The sequence below is a fragment of the Aegilops tauschii genome, chromosome 4, assembly GCF_002575655.3.
Source record: "Aegilops tauschii subsp. strangulata cultivar AL8/78 chromosome 4, Aet v6.0, whole genome shotgun sequence".
In the NCBI taxonomy this organism is placed as follows: domain Eukaryota; kingdom Viridiplantae; phylum Streptophyta; class Magnoliopsida; order Poales; family Poaceae; genus Aegilops; species Aegilops tauschii.
This window is the reverse complement of record NC_053038.3, coordinates 73,719,070-73,731,234: the sequence shown is the minus strand read 5'-3', so window position 1 is coordinate 73,731,234 and position 12,165 is coordinate 73,719,070. Positions and strand designations below refer to the sequence as shown.

Genomic DNA, 12,165 nt, shown 5'->3' with positions numbered 1-12,165 from the left:
TTTAACCACAAAACTATTTTTTTCCTTTTCAAAATGAAGAATGAAAAATGAAAAGATCTTGTATGGTTGTGTCTTGTGGTGTTTTCTATAAGAAAATACCTTTTCAAAATGAAGAATGAAAAAAGAAAAAGAAAAAGTGCTAATCTAATATAAATTTGCTTTCATTTTCGAAATGAAGAACATAAAACGAAAACAAAAAAGAAATAGTTCTATTCTAATAGAAAGCATAACAGCGTGCATAGAAAAAATAAGCACGCCCGGTGGGACTCGAACCCACAATCGCTTGATTAGAAGTCAAACGCCTTATCCATTAGGCCACGGGCGCTGCTGTGATGTACTTTCCACTCGTACCTATTTATTAGGTGCTCGTCACGCGGTTCGTCCACCCTCTCGCGGTGTTATTATTCTCTCCTTTCCCTTTCGTGAGAAGACACTGGAAAACTAGGTCCATGGTTCTTGTGTGGCGATGCTGGTGTCACCCCTCCCCCCCGGTGTGCTGTATCTACCACCTGTTTCTTCGACTGAATCCCTGTCCATGTTCTTTTTCCATTTTAACTAGTCCATGGTTCTTTCTGCCTGTTTTAACTAATCCATGGTTCTTTCTGCATGTTTTAACTAGTCCATGGTTCTTTCTGCCTGTCACGTACTATGTATTTGCTTGGTCGGCCTACTGTGCTTGATGTAGCAACATGGTATCGGATTCAATGGACGGCTGTTCAAAGTTCTGATAACCAAGCAGAAACTATGTGCTGACTCGAGTGCCCTTTTAGGTTAAATACTACTAGAGCTGTACACATATGCGCATGTATTAGCTACACAAGGACACAAGGTTTGATACCAGGCCAACAAAACCACAAGGATAAACCTTGATACCAAATTATTTTACGTGTTTCAAAAATATTGCAAGATCAGCAGTATATAGTCTAATTTGCAGCAGCAGACACTGTACAAGGTAGGAACCAAAACTGCTGTGAATCCAGCAAATGAAAGCCTTTTAGATACTTCTATTGGCCGTCGCCATTGAGAGTTTAAGCAGCTGTGGGAGGCTACACATACAGTTATCATGAATTCCTGAGAATTATAGTAGCGGCACATTCACATGACAGGGGCTTGGCTTCTGAGTGTGCTTCAAGGTTTACGACAGTAGCTGGACAGCTGCGATTTTCGGGATCTTTTCTCGGAGCTTCTGAGTGAGGGCCACTCGGACAGTCATCACGCCGGCAGCTGGGCCTGTGAGCCTGACCTTCACGATAGGCTCCTCGATTGAAACAAACTCAAGCTCACCACCCCCTGTGCCAGAAAGGTATGGCCTAATCTCGTCAAGAACCTGATTGTCAGTGAAAACAAGTCAGCAGCTGATCACTCCAAACAGTCCTACCTGATTAGGTCAGAATTATTTTACTGTTCTTTATGAAGATAATATAAAGGGAGCCTATATACTGTTCATAGCAAAAAGGAAAATGGCATAGGTCAGAATATTTCACTGCTTCAGCCTGCGAGGCACAACTATTTGGATCAATAGAAGCGACGTAGAAGGTTAAAAAAGTAGACAATAGATATGCTTGATATACAGAACATTTTCACAACAATTTGAAGCATTAACAACCAAATTAGCACATCATAAAATTGATGTGGAACTCACATATGAATACTTCCTCCTAATTTTGTAAATCATAATAAAACACGTGCAGTCAAACATTTGATGATCAATGTGTCAAATCGTCGTGGCCACCCAAATGAAAAATTTAACGCCCTTTATATAATATACTCCCTCCGTCCCATAATATAAGACGTTACTACATCCAATATGTGAGTATATTGGATGTAACAACGTAAGCGGATTTGTAGCACCCGGGTGCTCCACACCCCATACGAACATTAAATTCAAAAAAATACTGAGAAATTTGAAAAAAATCTGGAATTTTGGGATATCAAAACCTGGGTTCCCGATCTACTCCCGTATGGAATTTCGTGAAAAAATACCAGGAAACGTATTCGTGGCAAAAAAGAAAAAAATTCATGTGTATAGGAAAAACTGTTTGGATGGATTTTTGTTCGGACAGTTTCCTGGTATTTTTTCATGAGACTTCTCATGGGAGTAGATTGGAAACCCAGGTTTGATATCCTCAAATTTCAGATTTTTTTTATTTTTTGGTATTTTTTATGATTAATATTCGTATAGGGGTGTGGAGCACCCAGGAGCTCCCGTGTATTTTCCATGTAATAACGTCTTATATTATGGGAAGGGGGGAGTAGGACTCAGTGGTTGTCAAAGTAATACCACGAGACCAATGTTTCTATGGCGTCGCTATCTCGTCGCTATATAAAGGCGTGGCACGGTCCGAGAGTGTAGCGTCCAGCCTCGCAATTCTTTTGGTCTGTGGCGTCCGCCATATACGCGTGTCGTCCATATGACGCGATTTTGCCTGCCATATCCGAAACAAGACGCCATGGGCGACTAGGAGAGCTGGCGAGAGCGGGAACCAGCAGCGAGCGGCGAGAGAAATTGGCGCGCGGGGACCAGCAGCAAGCGGCGGGAGAAATTGGCGTGCGGGGGAGAAAGCAGCCGCGGCGGGAAGGAAAAAGTGGGATCGGGGGACAAGAGCTCTGCAGGCAAAGTCGCAGAGAGAGAGAGAGAGGGAGAGAGCGGCCATGGCAGGGTGAGCACCTCGAGTCCTCGACCTTGTCCTCTCCGGCGACCAGGAAACAAGCTCCAGCATCCGCCGCACCACCTGCTCTCCACCCTCAGCGACTCGGCTCCAATCCAGCACCACCGTGGGTCTGCTACGTGCATCAAGTACCTCCCCGGCTCCCCCCTTCTCCTTCTCCTTGCTCTTCCTCCCCATGCATGTGCTCTGTTTCTTCCTCTCTGTTCTGAATAAGTGAATATGTGATGCCTAGCGCCTGCTGCTATATGTAGTGTTGTAACTTGGAAGCTTGTAGTGTAGAGTGTAGACTGGAGACTGCTTTGTATGTAGTCATGTACAACTCATTTGGGCTTCAGTTTGTTGTCATACATATTACAGCAAGACTATGAAGTTGTGATTTAATTTGCTATCATTCGCCATAAGGTTGTGTCTATCATGTCGCCACGCCATACGCCATAAGCGTTATAATGTTGTGATGAAGGGGGTCGGTCACCATAAAAACATTGCACGAGACCATCCCAATGTCCAAAAGGACTAACATTTAAAGATTGAGGGATAAAAATATACCATGTGCCAAAAATTCAGTTGTTAAGGCATATTTACATGATTCAAAACTACTTCTGAAAAAAAAAACTAAGCCAGAAACTAGACAAAATTGTCAATGAAATCAACCTAAAACATGAATTTTTTATCTCCATTCTTCAAAATGCTACAAGCATCAAGTAATCAGTAAATTTACTTAAATAACATAAAATTCGGTTACCTTTTCTATGTTCTCTTCGTTCAATTCAAGACCAGTCTCCTCATCAGCAATAGGTTCAACTGCAACGATCTCTGGTATTTTCTCCATCAAACGTCGCTCAATACCCATCTTCATTGTTGTCACTGAAGCTGGGCATGATCCACATGCTCCTTGCAGCTTCAATCGCACCACATTTCCGTCAATCTCATGCAACACGACATTACCTCCATCGGCCATAAGGTAAGGTCGCACTTCATCCAACACCAACTCAACATTTTCAGCAGTCAATGGCAGCTCGACCGCTGGATCTGGGTTGGCAATAGCCTGAACCACTGCCAGAGAAGGATACACCGTTAGTTCCACACTATGACACCATAATCCCTCTTATGCCTCCGTTTCGAAAAAAAATGACACCATAATCCCTTGCATTTACAGTAATACAAGCAAGCCATACACAAGTATGCTTCAGTACCTAATCCAATACTACCTCTGTACCAAAATATAAGATGTTTTCGCAGTTCAACAAAGCTAGGATCTGCTCCGGCTTGGTACCAAATCAGGAACGGTTAACCTTGTTTTAAATGAATGGTTAACCTTGTTTTAAATGAATGGCTGACCTTGCTTTAAATTGATATGAAAAGTTTATAAGCTAGATCATCGCACTCTAAAGGCCATACAGTAACAAGCTATTCTGTTAGGGGTTAAATGCCAGTTGAACACCTACAACAAATAATACGGAGGGTTTGCATCTACAAGTCATTGACCTGTTGCACTATTTGAACACCTACTAGAATCAAAGGGCCGGCTTGCACAAGCTAGTCCTAGCTGGAGAACATAGCAAGCAATCCAATATGGAGGAAGAATGGCCAAATTCTTGTTTGAGAGTTGTCCAGATTTACACCATCAAAACTCCACGGTACGTCCCTCAATGATTATTCTGTTTTTATGCTCGAGGCATCTCTCTACCAATCCGAAATCGTAGACAAGGGAAGACAACAGGAACCAGGTAGAACCCGGTCATGAATGAACAAACCAACAAATCGACTCACCTTGCCGCCGCCGCCGGCGAGCGGGGGTAGCAACCAGCCTCGGTGCAGAGGAGGTCCGGACACCCGTCCGACAAGGCAACGCAATCCCCACCTGCGCGCCAAATCAAGAACCCGTCAGCTCGACAGAGCCAGGAAAACGCCTCCGAGGGAAAGGATAAAGACAAGCGCAAACCCTAGCCTTGAAGGGGGCCGCGGAGGAGGATGTGGACGGGGAAGGGCTCGGCACCCACGGCGCCGCCGCCGCCGCCGTCGCCGTCTGCATCTCCCCTAGAGCAGCAAAGGGGGATTCGTGCTCTTACGTGCGCGGGGCGGTTGTTGGCTGGACTACGGGGGGAGTCGGAACGGAGAAGCCAAAGCTGCGTTTGTGGTTCGCTGAAGACCCGTGTCCTCTGCCTGTTCTTCTCTCTCGAAAGTTTCCATTTTACAGCCCCCAGAAAAATAAGGTTTCCTTTTCTCAGAGCCTCTTTTCAAAGTTTAGAGCAGGTTTTGTAGAAATCTGTCCCGCAAAATCGTAAAGTTTTACAGTTCCAGGCAGTTCATCCCATACACAGAACAACTATTGCAAACCGTGCACTAAATTTAATAGCTTAAACATAGTTTTTGTTCTGGCTACATAGTTCATCCGAAAACACCGGAGTTTAACACTAAAAACATTATTAGATAATAAAAACTAGCTCGACGTCGGGGGCGATGGCTCACGTTGAGGCAGTACTCGCATGCTGACCGGTAGAAGATGTTGGCGAGATGGTACTCCTCCTTCACCGCCTCAAGGCGTTCAACGGCCCTCTTCACCGGCCTCCACTGCCTCCTTCGGGGCGTGGTGCTCGATCTCCGCGTCACGAAGCCTCTTGGTAGTCGGCCATAGCTGCTCGCCGAGCTCGTTGAAGTGGTTCCACGCACTTCGGTCACCGTTGCGGGAGAGCGCGCCTGCACCGAGCGCCATGGCTCGACGGCGGGCAAACTGGAGCTGCCGACCTTCATGTCATGCCGGGCGCGCTTGTGTGGCGGCGACCCGCCACGACCCCGAGCACCTCCCGACATGGATCTGCTCTGGAGAAGGCAAAAAAACGGTTGGAATCAGTCGCCGGAGAAACAAAATGAAGGTGGCGGAGGGGAGAGGATTGCAGCGGAGGGGGTAGTGTTGGGGAACGTAGTAATTTCAAAAAAAATCCTACGAACACGCAAGATCATGGTGATGCATAGCAACGAGAGGGGAGAGTGTGTCCACGTACCCTCGTAGACCGAAAGCGGAAGCGTTAGAACAACGCGGTTGATGTAGTCGTACGTCTTCACGATCCAACCGATCCAAGTACCGAACGCACGGCACCTCCAAGTTCAGCACACGTTCAGCTCGATGACGTCCCACGAACTCCAATCCAGCAGAGCTTCGAGGGAGAGTTCCGTCAGCACGACGGCGTGATGACGGTGATGATGATGCTACCGACGCAGGGCTTCGCCTAAGCACCGCTACGATATGACCGAGGTGGATTATGGTGGAGGGGGCACGGCACACGGCTAAAAGATCAATGATCAATTGTTGTGTCTATGGGGTGCCCCCTGGCCACGAATATAAAGGAGTGGAGGAGGGGGGAGGGCCGGCCTAGCTATGGCGCGCCCTGGAGGAGTCCTACTCCCATCGGGAGTAGGATCCCCCCCCTTCCATGTAGTAGGAGTAGGAGAGAAGGAAAGGGAAAAGAGAAGAGAAGGAAGGAGGGGGCACCGCCCCTCCCCTAGTCCAATTCGGACTAAGCCTTGGGGGGCGCGCAACCTCCCCTCTCTCTTTCCCCTAAAGCCCAATAAGGCTCATATACTCCCCAGCGAATTCCCGTAACTCTCCGGTACTCCGAAAAATACCCGAATCACTCGGAACCTTTCCGATGTCCGAATATAGTCGTCCAATATATCGATCTTTACGTATCGACCATTTCGAGACTCCTCGTCATGTCCCCGATCTCATCCGGGACTCCGAACTACCTTCGGTACATCAAAACACGTAAACTCATATTACCGATCGTCACCGAACGTTAAGCGTGCGGACCCTACGGGTTCGAAAACTATGTAGACATGACCGAGACTCGTATCCGGTCAATAACCAATAGCGGAACCTGGATGCTCATATTGGCTCCTACATATTCTACGAAGATCTTTATCGGTCAAATCGCATAACAACATATGTTGTTCCCTTTGTCATCGGTATGTTACTTGCCCGAGATTCGATCGTCGGTATCTCAATACCTAGTTCAATCTCGTTACCGGCAAGTCTCTTTACTCGTTCAGTAATGCATCATCCCGCAACTAACTCATTAGTCACATTGCTTGCATGGCTTATAGTGATGTGCATTACCGAGAGGGCCTAGAGATACCTCTCCGACAATCGGAGTGACAAATCCTAATCTTGATCTATGCCAACTCAACAAGTACCATCGGAGACACCTGTAGAGCACATTTATAATCACCCAGTTACGTTGTGACGTTTGGTAGCACACAAAGTGTTCCTCCGGTATTCGGGAGTTGCATAATCTCATAGTCATAGGAACATGTATAAGTCATGAGGAAAGCAATAGCAACATACTAAACGATCAAGTGCTAAGCTAACGGAATGGGTCAAGTCAATCACATCATTCTCTAATGATGTGATCTCGTTAATCAAATGACAACTCATGTCTATGGCTAGGAAACTTAACCATCTTTGATTTAACGAGCTAGTCAAGTAGAGGCATACTAGTGACACTCTTTTTGTCTATGTATTCACACATGTATCAAGTTTCCGATTAATACAATTCTAGCATGAATAATAAACATTTATCATGAAATAAGGAAATAAATAATAACTTTATTATTGCCTCTAGGGCATATTTCCTTCAGTCTCACACTTGCACTAGAGTCAATAATCTAGTTCACATCGCCATGTGATTTAACACCAATAGTTCACATCACCATGTGATTAAAACCCATAGTTCACATCGTCATGTGACCAACACCCAAAGGGTTTACTAGAGTCAATAATATAGTTCACATCGCTATGTGATTAACACCCAGAGAGTACTAAGGTGTGATCATGTTTTGCTTGTGAGAGAAGTTTAGTCAACGAGTCTGCCACATTCAGATCTGTATGTATTTTGCAAATTTCTATGTCAACAATGCTCTGCACGGAGCTACTCTAGCTAATTGCTCCCACTTTCAATATGTATCCAAATTGAGACTTAGAATCATCTGGATCAGTGTCAAAACTTGCATCGACGTAACCCTTTACGACGAACCTTTTGTCACCTCCATAATCGAGAAATATATCCTTATTCCACTAAGGATAATTTTGACCGCTGACCAGTGATCTACTCCTAGATCACTATTGTACTCCTTTGCTAAACTCAGTGTAGGGTATACAATAGATCTGGTACACAACATGGCATACTTTATAGAACCTATGGCTGAGGCATAGGGAATGACTTTGATTCTCTTTCTATCTTCTGCCGTGGTCGGGTTTTGAGTCTTACTCAATTTCACACCTTGTAACACAGGCAAGAACTCTTTCTTTGACTGTTCCATTTTGAACTACTTCAAAATCTTGTCAAGGTATGTACTCATTGAAAAAACTTATCAAGTGTCTTGATCTATCTCTATAGATCTTGATGCTCAATATGTAAGCAGCTTCACCGAGGTCTTCCTTTGAAAAACTCCTTTCAAATACTCCTTTATGCTTTCCAGAAAATTCTACATCATTTTTGATCAACAATATGTCATTCACATATATATATCAAAAATGTTGTAGTGCTCCCACTCACTTTCTTGTAAATACAGGCTTCACCGCAAGTCTGTATAAAACTATATGCTTTGATCAACTCATCAAAGCGTATATTCCAACTCCGAGATGCCTGCACCAGTCCATAGATGGATCGCTGGAGCTTGCACACTTTGTTAGCATCCTTTGGATCGATAAAACCTTCAGGTTGCATCATATACAACTTTTCTTCCAGAAATCCATTCAGGACTGCAGTCTTTACATCCATTTGCCAGATTTCATAACATGTGGCAATTTGCTAACATGATTCGGACAGACTTCAGCATCGCTACGAGTGAGAAGGTCTCATCGTGGTCAACTCCTTGAACTTTGTCAAAACCTTTTTTGACAAGTCTAGCTTTGTAGATAGTAACACTACTATCAGCGTCCGTCTTCCTCTTGAAGATCCATTTATTTTCTATGGCTTGCCGATCATCGGGCAAGTCAACCAAAGTCCACACTTTGTTCTCATACATGGATCCCATCTCAGATTTCATGGCCTCAAGCCATTTTGCGGAATCTGGGCTCATCATCGCTTCCTCATAGTTCGTAGGTTCGTCATGGTCAAGTAACATGACCTCCAGAACAGGATTACCGTACCACTCTGGTGCAGATCTCACTCTGGTTTACCTACGAGGTTCGGTAGTAACTTGATCTGAAGTTACATGATCATCATCATTAGCTTCCTCACTAATTGGTGTAGGAGTCACAGGAACAAATTTCTGTGATGAACTACTTTCCAATAAGGGAGCAGGTACAATTACCTCATCAAGTACTACTTTCCTCCCACTCACTTCCTTCGAGAGAAACTCCTTCTCTAGAAAGGATCCATCCTTAGCAACGAATGTCTTGCCTTCGGATCTGTGATAGAAGGTGTACCCAACTGTCTCCTTTGGGTATCCTATGAAGACACATTTCTCCGATTTGGGTTTGAGTTTATCAGGATGAAACCTTTTCACATAAGCATCGCAACCCCAAACTTTAAGAAACGACAACTTTGGTTTCTTGTCAAACCACAGTTCATATGGTGTCGTCTCAACGGATTTAGATGGTGCCCTATTTAACATGAATGCAGCTGTCTCTAATGCATAATCCCAAAATGGTAGTGGTAAATCGGTAAGAGACATCATAGATCGCACCATATCTAATAAAGTACGTTATGACGTTCGGACACACCATTACACTGTGGTGTTCCAGGTGGCGTGAGTAGTGAAACTATTTCACATTGTTTTGACTGAAGGCCAAACTCGTAACTCAGATATTTTACCTCTGCGATCATATCGTAGAAACTTTTTTTTTCTTGTTACGATGATTCTCCACTTCACTCTGAAATTCTTTGAACTTTTCAAATGTTTCAGACTTATGTTTCATCAAGTAGATATACCCATATCTGCTCAAATCATCTGTGAAGGTCAGAAAATAACGATACTTGACGCGAGCCTTAACACTCATCGGACCGCATACATCAGTATGTATTATTTCCAATAAGTCAGTTGATCGCTCCATTGTTCCGGAGAACGGAGTCTTAGTCATCTTGCCCATGAGGCATGGTTCGCAAGCATCAAGTGATTCCAAAAGCCCATCAACATGGAGTTTCTTCATGCGCTTTACACCAATATGACCTAAACGGCAGTGCCACAAATAAGTTGCACTATCATTATTAACTTTGCATCTTTTGGCTTCAATATTATGAATATGTGTATCACTACGATCGAGATCCAACAAACCATTTTCATTGGGTGTATGACCATAGAAGGTTTTATTCATGTAAACAGAACAATAATTATTCTCTAACTTAAATGAATAACCGTATTGCAATAAACATGATCAAATCATATTTATGCTCAACGCAAACACCAAATAACACTTATTTAGGTTCAACACTAATCCCGAAAGTATAGGGAGTGTGCGATGATGATCATATCAATCTTGGAACTACTTCCAACACACATCGTCACCTCGCCCTTAACTAGTTTCTGTTCATTTTGCAACTCCCATTTCGAGTTACTACTTTTAGCAACTGAACCAGTATCAAATACCGAGGGGTTGCTATAAACACTAGTAAAGTACACATCAATAACATGTATATCAAATATACCTATGTTCACTTTGCCATCCTTCTTATCCGACAATTACTTGGGGTAGTTCCGCTTCCAGTGACCAGTCCCTTTGTAGTAGAAGCACTTAGTCTCAGGCTTAGGTCCAGACTTGGGCTTCTTCAGTCGAGCAGCAACTTGCGTGCCGTTCTTCTTGAAGTTCCCCTTCTTCCCTTTGCCCCTTTTCTTGAAACTAGTGGTCTTGTCAACCATCAACACTTGATGTTTTTCTTGATTTCTACCTTCACCGATTTTAGCATCGCGAAGAGCTTGGGAATTGTTTTTGTCACCCCTTGCATATTATAGTTCATCACGAAGTTCTAGTAACTTGGTGATAGTGACTAGAGAACTTTGTCAATTACTATCTTATCTGGAAGATTAACTCCCACTTGATTCAAGCAATTGTAGTTCCCAGACAATCTGAGCACATGCTCACTGGTTGAGCTATTCTCCTCCATCTTTTAGGCAAAGTACTGTCAGAGGTCTCATACCTCTCGACACGGGCATGAGTCTGAAAGACCAATTTCAACTCTTGGAACATCTCATATGCTTCGTGACGTTCAAAATGTCTTTGAAGCCCCAATTCTAAGCCGTAAAGCATGGTGCACTAAACTATCAAGTAGTCATCATATCGAGCTTACCAAACGTTCATAACGTCTGCATCTGCTCCTGCAATCGGCCTGTCACCTAGCGGTGCATCATGGACATAATTCTTCTGTGCAGCAATGAGGATAATCCTCAGATCACGGATCCAATCCGCATCATTGCTACTAACATCTTTCAACTTAGTTTTCTCTAGGAACATATCAAAAATAAAACAGGGGAGCTAAACGTGAGCTATTGATCTACAACATAGATATGCTAATACTACCAGGACTAAGTTCATGATAAATTAAAGTTCAATTAATCATATTACTTAAGAACTCCCACTTAGATAGACATCCCTCTAATCATCTAACTGATCACGTGATCCATATCAACTAAACCATAACCGATCATCACGTGAGATGGAGTAGTTTTCAATGGTGAACATCATTATGTTGATCATATCTTCTATATGATTCACGCTCGACCTTTTGGTCTCAGTGTTCGGAGGACATATCTGCATATGCTAGGCTCGTCAAGTTTAACCCGAGTATTATGCGTGTGCAAAACTGTCTTACACCTGTTGTAGATGAACGTTGATCTTATCACACCCGATCATCACGTGGTGTCTCGGCACGACGAACTTTGACAACGGTCGGTGCATACTCAGGGAGAACACTTTTACCTTGAAATTTAGTGAGAGATCATCTTATAATGCTACCATCAATCAAAGCAGAATAAGATGCATAAAGGACAAACATCACGTGCAATCAATATAAGTGATATGATATGGCCATCATCATCTTGTGCCTTTGATCTCCATCTCCAAAGCACCGTCATGATCACCATCGTCACCGGCACGACACCTTGATCTCCATCGTAGCATCGTTGTCGTCTCGCCAACTATTGCTTCTACGACTATCGCTACCGCTTAGTGATAAAGTAAAGCAATTACAGGGCGGTTGCATTGCATACAATAAAGCGACAACCATATGGCTCCTGCCAGTTGCCGATAACTCCGTTACAAAACATGATCATCCCATACAATAAAATATAGCATCATGTCTTGACCATATCACATCACAACATGCCCTGCAAAAACAAGTTAGACGTCCTCTACTTTGTTTTTGCAAGTTTTACGTGGCTGCTGCGGGCTGAGCAAGAACCGTTCTTACCTACGCATCAAAACCACAATGATATTTTGTCAAGTTAGTGATGTTTTAACCTTCTCAAGGACCGGGTGTAGTCACACTCGGTTCAACTAAAG

General features: G+C 43.8%; 1 protein-coding gene and 1 non-coding gene across 3 annotated transcripts; both read right to left on the bottom strand.

The window, feature by feature from the left end:
• Positions 1–252: 252 nt before the first annotated feature.
• TRNAR-UCU (transfer RNA arginine (anticodon UCU)) lies at positions 253–325 on the bottom strand. The gene has a single exon. It is a non-coding gene; the product is annotated as a tRNA-Arg (tRNA).
• A 510-nt stretch (positions 326–835) lies between these two features.
• Positions 836–4,864, bottom strand: LOC109743089 (nifU-like protein 2, chloroplastic). Of its 2 annotated transcripts, none has more exons than XM_020302168.3 (4): positions 4,612–4,864; positions 4,440–4,530; positions 3,412–3,722; positions 836–1,327 (listed from the first exon to the last, which is right to left on the bottom strand). In XM_020302168.3, the coding sequence occupies exons 1-4, from the start codon at positions 4,699–4,701 to the stop codon at positions 1,136–1,138; spliced, it is 684 nt and encodes a 227-aa protein (XP_020157757.1). In that variant the 5' UTR covers positions 4,702–4,864; the 3' UTR covers positions 836–1,135. The 2 variants fall into 2 exon arrangements, with proteins under 2 accessions (XP_020157757.1, XP_020157758.1); XM_020302169.4 differs by having other exon boundaries at positions 4,618–4,851.
• Positions 4,865–12,165: the final 7,301 nt, after the last annotated feature.